Source organism: Dreissena polymorpha, chromosome 2 (assembly GCF_020536995.1).
Source record: "Dreissena polymorpha isolate Duluth1 chromosome 2, UMN_Dpol_1.0, whole genome shotgun sequence".
In the NCBI taxonomy this organism is placed as follows: Eukaryota; Metazoa; Mollusca; class Bivalvia; order Myida; family Dreissenidae; genus Dreissena; species Dreissena polymorpha.
This window is the reverse complement of record NC_068356.1, coordinates 130,798,037-130,812,371: the sequence shown is the minus strand read 5'-3', so window position 1 is coordinate 130,812,371 and position 14,335 is coordinate 130,798,037. Positions and strand designations below refer to the sequence as shown.

General features: G+C 38.6%; 1 protein-coding gene across 1 annotated transcript in view; it reads right to left on the bottom strand.

Moving 5' to 3' along the window:
• Positions 1–14,335, bottom strand: part of LOC127869005 (uncharacterized) — a 118,016-nt gene that overhangs the window by 50,478 nt on the left and 53,203 nt on the right. Inside the window, exons 40-51 of the mRNA XM_052411250.1 lie at positions 13,696–13,790; positions 12,505–12,695; positions 11,382–11,521; positions 10,433–10,563; positions 9,190–9,366; positions 8,126–8,343; positions 7,592–7,728; positions 7,143–7,261; positions 6,351–6,551; positions 5,373–5,553; positions 4,941–5,093; positions 3,480–3,619 (exon numbers count right to left, since the gene is read on the bottom strand). Coding sequence (XP_052267210.1) covers positions 3,480–3,619; positions 4,941–5,093; positions 5,373–5,553; positions 6,351–6,551; positions 7,143–7,261; positions 7,592–7,728; positions 8,126–8,343; positions 9,190–9,366; positions 10,433–10,563; positions 11,382–11,521; positions 12,505–12,695; positions 13,696–13,790 — 1,883 coding nt within the window. The remainder of the gene's footprint in view (positions 1–3,479; positions 3,620–4,940; positions 5,094–5,372; positions 5,554–6,350; positions 6,552–7,142; positions 7,262–7,591; positions 7,729–8,125; positions 8,344–9,189; positions 9,367–10,432; positions 10,564–11,381; positions 11,522–12,504; positions 12,696–13,695; positions 13,791–14,335) is intronic.

Sequence of the window (14,335 nt, the reverse complement as noted above, 5' to 3'; positions counted from 1 at the left end):
GACTTGGCCTTGAAAGGCGAATCGCAAGTACTTCTGGTAGTTGGGATGTATAGGAACATGGAAGTAAGCATCTTCCAGATCCAAAGACACCCCCCAGTGCAGGGGTTTGATGGATTCCCGTATGAAAGAAGGAGTCTCCATTTTGAAAGTTGGTTTGAGGAGATACATGTTGAACACTTTTAAATCTATTACTGGTCTCCAGGAACCATTTTTCTTTTGAACAAGAAAAAGACGACTGTAAAATCCTGGAGAATAAGGATCTTGAACCCTTTCTACTGCCTGTTTTTCCAAGAGCCCGAGAATGGACTCTGGAATATGTGGATGCCGAGATACCAGCTCTATAGGGACGCGAGAAAGTGGAGGCCTTTTTTTAAATTGAAAAGTCAGGCCTTTTGTTACAAGAGAATGAACCCATGCGTCTGAAGTAATTTGAAGCCATCGATTTGAGAAGTGGAAAAGTCTGGCCCCGACTGGTATTTCCGGCATCGGAGGTTGTGGCGGTAGAAAGGGAAGGGACCTAGGGCTGATAAGCAGGAGGTGCGCTCCTGCCGGTAGAAGGTTTGAAATTCCTCTGTCCCGGCATGGGTTTGCCCTTTTTCCCAGAATCTTTATTGGAAGACTTGTGTGACAAAGAAGGTCTGTTATAGGAAGACTGCCTATTAGGACCTGACCGTGGATTAAAAGAAGGCTTTTTAGAGAAAAGGTTATTTCTCTTAGCCGTCTTGAATGCTGGAACTGCTGGTGGCCTAGAAGCAGGATGCTTAAAGACCCCTTGGCGTTGTCCAGAGTTGTTTCTAGCTAAAGAAGCATGAAGTTGGTCATCCTTGTCAGCTGTGATTGCTTCTTGTATCCTTCCACCAAAAAGGAACCCTGATGTGAGAGGAGCTGTTCTGAGCGAGTTCATACCAGGTTCCAACAGAAAATCTTTAGGTAAAGAAGTAAGGATAAGATCTCTACGAATCCTTAGCATCTCGGACATTGAAAAAGCAGAAGTGTGAGATAAGGCCAGTGTGGTCCGTGAGAGATGAATTAACAAATAACGGAGTTCCTCCGGAACAGATTCCGACCAATCACACACCATTTGTAAAATTGTCGCTAGCATAAAGTCAATTTGGTTAGTCAAACCTAATGATCTACGTTCCCTCATTTCCCAAGTTTCCAACATTGAAAACGGAACAGAAACTGAATTGGAACCACTTGGCATTACAAGAGATAGCTTGCTAATGTCCGGATCTGGAACCGGAAGTTTTGAAAAATCCAACCCAGATGTTGCATGTGGTACAGGAGGTTTGTAATTTTTACTACCTTCCTGGTGTTTTGGATCAGCTAGTTCCTTAGGAATTTTCCATGTTTCTCCTCGTTTTGGAATAGTCTTATTAGCTGATTCCAATGATTGAAGAACTGATAGAACAGTAGAACCAATGGGAAGTCGCGGGTCAGGACGAGCCGTCCACTTTATAACCCTGTTGGGATCAAATGTACGAAAAAGTTGTTCTGTCACAGAAATCGTCGCATTTGAAGACAGTTCAGCAGGTCTTGGACAGTAATCTTCACCAAGAGTACGAAACATCAGTTCATAGATCTGACCAATCGGAGCTAAATATTGATCCGTCTCAACATTAGATTCTGCATCTGAATCAGCCTCACTCTCTACAACACCAGCGGTTTGTATAGAATCAGCAGGAACAGAAGTGAGAATATCTTGTACCGGATTGTAATTGTCTGGTAACAGCGAATGATCATCCCCGACGTCAGTAAACTGATAATGTAAACCGGAAGATGGTAAATTATCAGCATTGACCGGTACAAAATGTCCCGCTGAATTCTGTATCCATAGTGTATCAGGATTCGACATCTGTAGGGGGTACACGACTAGATACGGTAGATGATACCCATGGTGTTGACACTGACGCCGTAGTCGTGAGATGAGCTCCTGAAGATGCAATACGTGTGGCAGTCAACTTTGGAACCGACACATTTGGCATGGAAACATGCGATTCCATAACGGAATACGATGGTGAACGACTATACAAATGGTAGGTCCGATGCTGTCTACGTGAACGTTGCCGACGTCCTCGTTTCCTGCAATGTCGAGATCTGGATCGGCTGCGCTGTCGAGATGTGGATCGGCTGCGATGAGATCGAGATTTTTTGGAATACCGTCTCCGTGAGTGACGATGTATTCGACGACGAATCGGATGTAGAAGAATAAGCCGATGATGAAGACCAAGTTCTTCTTGACCGGCGATTGGTGTTATCGGTGGCAGGCCTAACTGATGACTGTTGACCGGTGACCGGACCGGACTGGTGACCGGACCGGACCGGTGATCAATGACTGGACCGGACCGGTGACTGGACCGGACCGGTGACCGGACCGGACCCATGACATGATTGGACCGGACCGGTGAATGTCGCCGGTATGCATGGTTTGAGTCATAAGATCTGATGACGATCGACTGACAACAACACCATCTTGCCCGGTACCCAGTGACTGACAAAACCGCTGGTCATCCTTGACCAGTGGAGTCACCGGGTAATCAACGTCGGATGGAGGTTCGTTGCGTTTGCGGCTGATCGACGTCCTCCGGCGACCTGCTTTCGTCCATGCGTCGTAAGCCCACAAATTGCAAACCGCACATTTGTTATTAAATGTGCAACCGGTACATGCCAGGCAAGTATCGTGGGAATCCCACCTTGCCTTGATATGACCACAAGAACCTCTATCCTGTAAGTTCATTCTGAAATAAAAGAAACAGAAAGAACCTACAAAAGACAAATTAATGATTATAAATTCAAATAAAAAGTTAAACCACAAAATGTAAACACAAAGAACGCTGTCCAATTGACCTCAATTACTTATTGGGGAATAGGCACGAATTCCTCGTGGTTCACGTGCTCATGACGTCATGTACATGAGCGACGCTACAAACAAAGAAACCCAGCAAAAGCAGAAATATGACAATTACTGCAACAAAAAGTATAGAAATATAAACCGAATGATACAAATAAAAGATAAATAAACTTTATCCTTTTAAACTCCGACAAAAACGCAGTGAAAAGAACACATAAGTCCTGAGCCTAAAATAGGCGTGCACATGGTTTTATCCAGAAAGGAAAGATGAGTTGTGGTTCTTGATTTCCTGTTAGGTTGCATTGTACTATGTTTAACCTGATTTGGATTCTTTATAGAGGTGGACGATTCAAAGCGCTTGAATATTTTCCGGATGAAATAACTCCCTTGGAAAGGGGTAAGCTAGAGATAACAGGTAACGTATTTATGATATTAAAACAAGAACAGCCTGCGAGTAACTCGCAGTCTGTTCAGGTTTTATGCTGTTTGCTGCTCATCAGTATCTACAGTTTGTATATGAAGTTTTAAAAACTTGAATCTAGTAAGAAAGGTCTTAAAATAAATATAACTCTCTAAGGGACTACAAATGCGTGAAAACACATATAAGTGGTAAAGGGTTAATTCTTACCTTTTTCAGTATTGCCCTGACTTCAGGGGTGTCTGGAGCGTAGAGAATCTTTCCACGCAGCAGTGGTTTCAGGTATGCCCAGACGATGGGGCCGTTGTCTTCCTTTATGATCCTCACATACATGTCCTGGCAAGACGGACCTGTGGAGCAGAGCAGACATGTTTAGAACTAACATGACACAGGTAAAGAGCAATCATCATTTAAACCAAATATTATGTTAGTAATTTTAACAGTATGAGTTATTTATGTGGCTTGGGTTTTGCCATATCACAAAATCATACGGAGTCATTAATGTAATAAAAACTAGCGCAACCTTGACACTTGTGTTTTAATGGAAAAACGGGCCCTTATGCCATATGCAGCCAGTGTTACAAAACACAAGCCTGAGCTTTTTCAGTGTCTGGTCCTGAAGCAACCCTGTCTGCAGACCACAAGCTGATTTATTCTTAACCCTTTGAATGCTGGGAAATTTGTGGTCTGCTAAAATTTCGTCTGCAGAATTTCTTAAATTAGCATTTTCTTCGATTTTTTTTTCAAAGAATACTATCAGAATAGCAAACAGTTTGGATCCTGATGAGACACCATCTGGATCGAAACTGTTTACAAAAGCCTTCAAAATTCGGTTCCAGCACTGAAAGAGTTAAACAAGGGAATTAAACCCTGAAGGTGACAGAACTAAATGTCAAACAGACACACATCAAAAAAGACAAAGATTTATTTATTGGTAGAACCTGAACGATAATCACAAAATTATTTTGATAAAGGTGATTGGAAAAATATTTATTTCCACTGAAATGGAATCTATAATTAAACATGATGCAAAATGCAATATTTCTTTTTAAAGGGACTGTCAACCACGATGACGAAGAAAAGAAAAGTTGTAAAATACCGTATTGTTTTACAATTATTAGTTTATATTGATTAAAATATCACGACTGGTATATTACATAAAATGAAAAAAGTTTTCATATTTTCCGTATATTTGGTTATAAATTTTACTGGGTATGTCTACCAAGTAACTACCAGTTAATTATAAATAATGCAAGCAGATTGATCATCATCATCAGGTGGTAAACCCAGGAATGCAAATTGTGTATGCTTAGTGAATTGTTTACATTTTATATATAAAATGATCAATCTACTTGCGTTATTTATACTAATGTGTATATCGTTATGTCACCTACTTTCGATTTCACATCGCAAAATTTTATTACTGAATATACTGAAAATATGAACTTTTTCAAGTAATGTAATATACCAGTCGGGATATTTTAATCAATATAAACTAACAATTGTAAAAAAATACAGTATTTTAGAACTTTTCTTTTTTTGTCATTAGTGGTTGACAGTCCCTTTAATAATAATTATACCTAACTAAGCTGAGATTTGGCTCACGAATATATTACATTTTTAGAACTTACTCCAATCTCTCCCCCCCCCTCTCCGCCTCATCCCACTCACCTAATGGGGCTAGTGACTCCATTTCTGCCGTCTGCTGCTCTGTGAGTTCCTTGTGGTCCTTGTCAAGTGCCTCCCCAACCTTGAACTCATCAGGGATGACAGGAAGTGACGTTCCACACATGATAGACGACAGAGAGTCAAACTCCTGTGTGCCTGAAGTGAAAGGGATATTTGGTTATTTGTTTTTTATTTTTAAGGTTTTTGACCAATTGATGTTGCTACATCTGCATCTTAGCTGCCTACACTAAACATTTCAACATTATACACCAATCAACACTAAAGTTGTTAAACGGAGAAAAAAATTCCTAAGAACAGTAACAGTAACCTAATGGACTGACCAATTCCCAAACCAACAGAGTTACTCCAATATATCCCTGCCCGGCATATTTAATAGGTTTGATATAAAATAACCAGAAACAAAATGGGACTCACTGGTTTGAGCAGCAGCAAGGCTTTCAAATGCCTCAGCGTTGGCGCTGGCAAATGCATTAAAGCGCTCATTCATGTTTGTGAGATCTTTCTGGCCGTTCACAATGCTCACAAATGCTTCTTTCATCTCTTCCACAGTGACTCCGGCCTTATCTAGGATACTGTCCAGTCCACTTGTCACCATCTAAAATTACATGAAAGCTTAAATCAATAGGTCATTTTTGTGTAGCAGCTTTAAAGTCTGTCTGGCCATCAGGAGGTCCTTCATTTGATCTACCCCTCTCAAGATTTTCCCCTAAAAGAACAATCAAGCCACGTCATGCCAAAATGGAATTAATGCTGTATGCTGTCAGCGTCGCTCCAGACCAGCCTGGGAAATTGTGCAGTCTGGTTCAGAGCTACCGTGCCCTTTTATTAGATAAGGAAACCTTGTGGACTTTATAGCAGACAGTGCAGCTCCTGACCTGAATGCCCAAATGCGCAGGCTTATCTTGAACCACACTGGCCACATGTGGCATTATAAACACATTTTCGTATGATGCAGCTCAATTAAATGGATCTACATAACAATGAGGTTTAAAATGGCCTTAGTAACCCATAAGCTTTTCACCAAGAGGCTATTAAAACAAAACACACATCTGTGGGTAGATGAGCTAGTACGTAAACTATTTTGTTATGCCTTGCGATGTGTTTGTCAGAAACACAATGCCCCTTCTGCGCTGCTTTGAAGCCATATATTTGGCCTTTGATCTTGTAGGATGACCTTGAACTTTCACCACTCAAAATGTGCAGCTCCATGAGATACACATGCATGCCAAATATCAAGTTGCTATCTGAAGCGACATAGAAGTTATGAGCATTTTTCGAAACCTAAACACCAAAACCTAAACGCAAAGTGTGACGGAAGGACAGACGGATAGACAGACGGACGGACGATTTAATCACTATATGCCCTCCTTCAGGGGCATAAAAAGTGCAAACCTTTTCAACAAGATTCCCAATGTCCAACTCCTGCAGGATGTCATCAAGAAGCCCCTGTAAGGTGTGACTGTCAAGGTGACAGAAGCTCTGGCTGATTGCTGCTGCATGCTCTCGTGACTCGTTGTTGAAGCGCAACAGTTGTTCAAACTCTGTGGTGTTACAGATGAGACCTTTGAGGTCCGCATTGGCCACCTCCAGCAACTGTGAACAATATATCAGAATAAAAGCTTATTTATTATCAGTTTAATGAACAAAAAATACAAGAACAAACCAAGAGAAACTGTGTTACACCAAAAGGGCTATGATGTTGTTATATTTTTTCAAAACATTCATATTTACTCATTATATCCAATTTTGATATTCTACAACCCAGAAGAAAATGTAAGCCTCAGGAAGCATAAAATATGGTATGAAAATTGAAATATGATTAACAAGAGCTGTCTCCATAGGATGACATATGCCCCCGAAAAACGCTTTGATAGAAGTTATGAACATTTTTCGAAACCTAAACGCAGATTTTGAAACCTAAACCCGGACCCCAAGTTCAAGGTCAAGGTTACAGGGGTAAAAATTTGTGTGCGTATGGAAAGGCCTCGTCCATATACACATTCATACCAAATATAAAGGTTACATCTGAAGCGACATAAAAGTTATAAGCATTTTTCGAAACCTAAACGCAAAGTGTGATGGACAGACGTACAGACAGACAGACGGACGGACAGACTGACAGTGTGATCATTATATGCCCTCCTTCTGGGGCATAAAAATTGTTATTTTGTCGTGTGGGTGTACCATTTCAAAGCTTATGCTGCCGTCTATGATGGCGCTCGCAACATCCGCGGTAAGGTTGAGTTGATCCATCATGTAACGCTCAAATTCTGCTGGCTGCTTCAGCAAGTCTCGCACTTTCACTGCAAGATATTGGACACTGCTTATCAAAGGGCCTTATGTATAACTATTTTTGCTGTTTACTTCTTCTGGCATTTTATGAATGTTGTATACTATAGTAGCTGATGACAGAAGTAGCTGCATAAACAGAATTCAACTTTATATCAAGTGTCTGATCACCAGTTACCATACTTAATGTTTCTTCGCACATTCAGTAAATCCTGGGCAAAAAAAGTGAGGGCATAAAAACAACTTAACATATGCCTGCATATACTATTAAAGACAACATATTTAAACATCCCATGAAAAGAATCCCTTCTGAATTTCATAGTTTAATAAACAAACATGCTTACCATTGCTTAACATGATTGAACGCAGAGAAGAAAACGCAAACAACCCATTTGCAAGGTAGCGGATATCGTTGAGGATTATGTTGGTGATATTGGAATCCTCTCCTAAAAGCTTGAAGTTATCCAGGAAAGTGTTCAAACTGGAAAAAGAAACACAATATGATCATATTTGTAAGTAAAATGTGTATTTGGAAGGAGAAAAACAATTAGGCCCCAAATGAATTTCATGTTCTGACAATGTTACTAGGTATTCCATCATAAAAAAAATCACTGGAATATTATATGGGCAACTAAACACAAGCTGTCAAGCCCTAACTCGAATGACTCATTAAAAAATATTGTTTTTTTCATTCATTTATTACACATAAGGTTCTTGAAAACAAAATAAGAATATTTTTTTTAAAGGTCATCACAAAAAATTATTTTTGGATAAAAACAATTAAACAAGCACACAATGAAAGGCATGATTTACGTGAAACATTTTTCTATGACAGTCCCAGACTTCCAAAGCAATTGAGACATTTCATGTGAACATACTCTTTCAAAATAGCGTCTGGTCCATCATCAGTAAGTATTTTCTGGATTGTTCGAAGAAGTTCCTTGTTATCCAGCAGATTCATGATATCGATTTTGCCCAACTTTTCAACCAATGACACGAGATTTGATAGACCATTAAAGTTCTGTAACAAGGCAGCCACATCTTGGGTCACTTTCATCCAAAATGCGGTTGAATTGAAGTTTTGAATGTCCTGAAGCTGAAGCAATGGAAATGTTGTGAATTGATAAATAAAAATTCAAGGTGAGACTTTTTATTCTACTTTTAAAAATACAATGAAACAAAAACTGGTTTATAATGTCATATTGTTATTGTTTTATAGCACAAAGCATAATCATTTTTTGAGCTGTAGATTTCTTTCAATTCGCACCAATGCAGAATTACTCAATACCGGAAGGCCTGATTTAAATCAGACACTAGGATTTGTCACAGTAGTTATCTATACCTCAAGTGCCATATGTCATAATATGTAGCAAGTTGAGCAAGATGGACAATTGCCATAAGAATCAAGTCATGCAATAATGGGTCTTAACCCATATTCGACCAGAATAAGTCCTGACCAGCCTGTGCATTTGCAATCTGATAAGGAGCTACCCTGTCTGCTTATGAGATATGGCTGATTTGGAGCTATATGAGTCGTTTTCTGAGAAAACTGGGCTAAATGCATGTGCGTAAAGTGTCATCCCAGATTAGCCTGTGCAGTCCGCACAGGCTAATCAGGGACGATAGTTTCCGCCTAAACTTGATTTTCGGTAAGGTAAGGAGGGACTTCCTTGATGAAACTAAAATACCATAAAAGTGGAAAGTGTCGTCCCTGATTAGCCTGTGCGGACTGCACAGGCTAATCTGGGATGACACTTTACGCATATGCATTATGCCCAGTTTTCTCAGATCACGACTCATACATACACTGGCATATGCCATTTTTTCATGAGATGGCTGAGTTGGTGAATCTGTAACACACACCTCTACTTGATAGCCACGAAAGTGTTTACATCTTCTGAACAAATATCAACACAGACTTAAGCAAATCCTTGTTATTTACCACTTGAAGTGTTTCTACATAGTTCAGCAGCATGCTGGCAGTGTCTCTGGCCTCCTTGGTGTCATTTCCACACATAGCCTTCCGTATGTCCATCTGTGTCAGATTGCCTAGCAACAGAGCCCAGTCCTGGTCTTCCTCACACACCTTGGCAATCACTTCTTCAGCAGTCATATTCTTCTGCACATAAACAGAAAGTACAAAAACATTTTATTTCTTGAATGTTTTGAATAATGTACATTCGCATTTTACAAAGCACCTAGGATGACACTTTACGCACATGCATTAAACCTCCTTTTCACAAGGCACGGCTCATATATACATTATAAAATATAAATTTTCCATTAACACAATTACATCATGCTCTTTCATTTGGATAAAAAATCATGAGATCTGGAAAAAAAAAAAAAAAAAAAAAAAAAAAAAAAAAAGATATAACAATAACTGTAATTGAACTTAAAACAAAAAAAATTTGTATGTGCAAATCTGTTAACACAAAATGCTATAATAGTGAGCATCTTTGTTACTAAGATGACATAAACACAAATTTGGAATTGTCAATACAGATTTTTTGTTAAAAGAAATTCATTTAAATTGTCCCAAAAAGGTTTCGTCGAAAGTGAGTCACTGTTAAAAGAAAATGACATTTTTGCAATTAACTGTAATTTGATTTCCTTCAATAATATTCAAACATACATTTTGCGAGAATTAATATCCTCCTGGTTTGTTACATATTGTCAAGAAAGAGTTAAAGGGACATTACTGTGTTATACTGAACTGAATACTAGATCCTGTAAGAGTTGTCTCTACTATTCGTCTTGTATGTATATGATTATGCTTCATATTTTGTTGTAAACTTGTAGCTTGGGTATGAATGAATAAACATGTAGCTCCAACTCCAACCTTATATCAATGACACCCGCAAGACTACAACATGTTGACAACACATTAATGCATATCTGAAAACTGGTATCTTTGAAAAAGTATGCACACCGTTGTTTAAAAGTTTTTAATTAACCATAATTAAATTTAAAAGACAAATTTCTTTGTTCTTTATTGACATACTTTGCTGTGAAGTTTTAATTCTGTCATTATGGTGAGTGGTTTGTGCTGATTTTTGAATATGATAAATTTACCAAGAATTAATACATATACGTGTGTGCAAAAAGAAACCATGGCTATGAATGTTAAACTTGTTTAACAAATGGGCCCCAGAATCTTCAATGCCTCCCTCACTACCACGTACCAGATCGACTCCATTGAACAGACTCTTCACAATGGGCTGCAGTACGTTGGAGGCTGTAGAGAACAGGTTGTTCAGGACGGTCTCCATGTTGGTGATGTTGGTCTCCAGTAGAGACTGAAGGGCCGCAACAGCTGAACATAAGAGACGTGTTCTGAGAAAACTGGGCATAATGCATGTGCATAAAGTGTTGTCGCAGATTAGCCTGTGCAGTCCGCACAGGCTAATCAGGGATGACACTTTCCGCGTAAATTGTATTTTTGCTAAGAAGAGACTTCATTTAAATGAAAAATGTCATAAAAGCGGAAAGTGTCGTTCCTGACACTTAACACACATGCAATATGCCCAGTTTTCTCAGAACTCAACTCATAAAATGAGCTTTGTTATGGGAAAACAGGCTTATAAGCACAGGCTCATCAGGGACAACACTCTCTGCTTTTATCTAATTTTTCATTAAAAATTGGTCCTTTCTAAGCAACAGTCCAGTTTAGGGTAGTTCTTCTTGAATGCTTTGAGCTTTTATGAGTACATACGTACAGCGACCAGGAGGGTCAATGGCTGTGAGTTGGATTATTGCCATTACAGTTTAGGGGTGCAATGCATGCACATAAAGTGTCGTCCCAGAGTTTCCCAGAGTGAGGCTCAAACAGATATATATAGTATCATACATAAAAAAGAAACAGCACCTGAAGTAACAATCATTTCAACATACAATGTAAGTACATAATGTGGTTCTGTTTTTGATAGCCTATATGTCAAAGTACATTAATTAAAAGAAAACAATTCTTATTTCATTTCAAATTAACAGTGGAAAAATTACTTAGATGGGAAAACACTAATTGCTGAAATTATACAAGATTTTGGTTTTATCGTTTTCAAAATACTGCTTATACTACTCAATAAATTTCTGATAAAAATCAATACACCAGCTCTTTTGACATCTTAAAACTACCTTGTTCCTGTTGACTGACAAGGTCAAGGGCGCTTCGTAGTAATGCTAACCCCTGCTCTGACCCAAAGACCTCTGTCAGGATCTTCTTTAAGTCAGGATTCTCCAGTAGCTTGAAAAGTTCCCCACTGACGGCAAACAGGCTGGAAAAGTAGTTTTATGTATGAATTAGTTAACTAACTCTTTCAGTGCTGGAACCAAATTTTGAAGGCCTTTGCAAACAGTTTGGATCCAGTTGAGACGCCAAAGAACATGCGTCTCATTAGGATCCAAACTGTTTGCTATTCTGAAAGTCTTCTTTGAAAAAAAATCGAACAAAATGCTAACTTTAGAAATTGAGCAGATGACATTTTAGCAGACAACAAATTTCCCAGCATGAAAAGGGTTAAACTTTGGATATTCTATTTTTTATGGATGCAAGAGGTTAACCAGTTAACCTACCAAAACAATCAGTAAACTGGTTACATTTTTTTCCATTCTGCGTTTTTCAAAGAATATATCGTACGATTTTACTTTTCATGCGAGACATGCTGCCAATTTATCCTGGTCTAGTAAGAACAACAAGCCAAACCAACGATGGTAATAAAAAATATGTCAACGAACACAGCAATTAAGCAATAAACCAGTACCTTTGTGGTTACAAACAGGGGTAATGTTTTGATAATTGGCACTATTGTTTTGTTCCACTTGCGAAACTTTTATTTGCAAACTGCGGGGAATGGGGACTATTAGCTTTAACTTAATTGACACATTTATCTAATTGGCTATAAAAAACAGTTGAGACTTTGGTCGGTATTATGATAATACCATTTCCAATTTTATTTAAAAATATTTGAGCTACGCTCTGGCAAAATAGGGCTTAATGAATTTAAATGGGTAGGGTGTGGTCCCAGATATGTCTGTACAGTCTGCACATGCTAATCAGGGAGGACACTTTCCATGGAAATGTTTGTTTAAAGGAAGTCTATTCTCAACAAAAATCTGCACAGACAAATCTTGGGCGCCAGTTTATGCACATGCATCAAATCCTGTTTTTCTGGAAGCATGGCTCAAATATTTAACATCAAGTAATAAATATTTATAAAAAGAAGGTTTGTAATCAAAGGCTCTTATCTTAATGTCTCACTTGTTTGTGTCAGCAAGGAGGGTCTGAGCAGCGGTCCATATGTCAGCCACACACTCCATCGTGTTGGCCCCAGAGCCATTGAACACCCCCATGATATTCTGGGCAAACTTCTCACCAAAGCTGTAGTACATGCTCATATCTTGACACGTGAAGTCTGCCACGGAGGTTTTACCAGTCATCATTTCGTAAAGCTGTGAAAACATTCAGTCAACCATTGATCATGCATTCTTCAAAATAACTGCCCTGGCCTAGAAGAGGGCTTCTTTGCCAAATTGGCTAGTAAAAGAAGGATGAAATATTATGAAATTTCAAATCTTTTAACACACATTTCATCTTAGTTTGGGAATATTACTCCAAATGTATTATAGTACTTTCTTTTCATTGCTGGTCATAGAACTATTTTCTGAAAATCAGCCTTTTCTGTGTGTCAGGTTGAGTCTATGGCTTTAAATTCAATACTACTAACATATATGGGTGAATTATAGACAAAGACAGTTGAGTTTGTTTAGAAGTTTTACAGTCAAGCGATACAATGATTTGTATGAACCATTTCCCACTCTGAAGCAAAGTGAAAATGGCTTTGTGCAAACAGCATAAACCAGATCAGCCTGCAAGTCACTCGTAATCTGTTCAGGTTTTATACTGTTTGCTGCTCATCAGTATCTTAAAGGTTGCAAATGAAGCTTTTAAAACTTTAACTTATATCAATTAAATTTAGTATTTTAAGGGACTACAAATGTGTGAAAATACACATCTAAGTGGTAAAGGGTTAACTGGTGAAGCTGACTTAGTGCCAAGAGAAGTGCCAGTACTCAGCGTCTTTGAAAAATCCTTCGAAAAACACAAAAGAGTAGATAGCAAACCCAAGACCTACTGGTCACACAGCAAACACCTTATTCATGACACCATTGTACTGGTCACACAGCAAACACCTTATTCATGACACTATTGTACTGGTCACACAGCAAACACCTTATTCATGACACCATTGTACTGGTCACACAGCAAACACCTTATTCATGACACCATTGTACTGGTCACACAGCAAACACCTTATTCATGACACCATTGTACTGGTCACACAGCAAACACCTTATTCATGACTCCATTGTACTGGTCACACAGCAAACACCTTATTCATGACACCATTGTGAACTCTTTGAGGATTTTATATTGGAGTAACACACATACCTGTTTTATTTGTTGAGTAATGGCTGTCTCAGACAAGATGGAAATGATGTTTGAAATGGTTCTGTTCTGACCACCACAGACATTGGTCTCTAGGTCTGCAAGACAAAGACAAATTACCCAATTAAAATAAAACTAACACAAAGTTATCTTTTTCTGCATACAAAAATATTACTGAGACAAACTTCATTCATAATGACAATGTAATGTCATGGACCGCACCAATATTTAAATATTAAATATTATGGCAGACACACATGGAAAATAAAATGGGCAAACAATGTGGGGTTTATAATACAATTTGTTTTTCTTTTAATGGCAGAACAATTATGATTGATTATGCCAACTCTCTGCAATTCTTGTGCTAGGCTTTTAACTCTTCCAGTGCTGGAACCGAATTTTGAAGGCCTTTGCAAACAGTTTGGATCCAGATGAGACACCACAGAACGTGGCGTCTCATCAGAATCCAAACTGTTTGCTATTCTGATAGTATTCTTTGAAAAAAATCAAAGAAAATGCTAATTTTAGAAATTCAGCAGACAACATTTTTGCAGACAACAAATTTCCCAGCATGCAAAGGGTTAAAGCACTTGGCCCAGCAACCCATGGTGTAATTCCTATAAACCTGAAGTCAAAAAGTCAT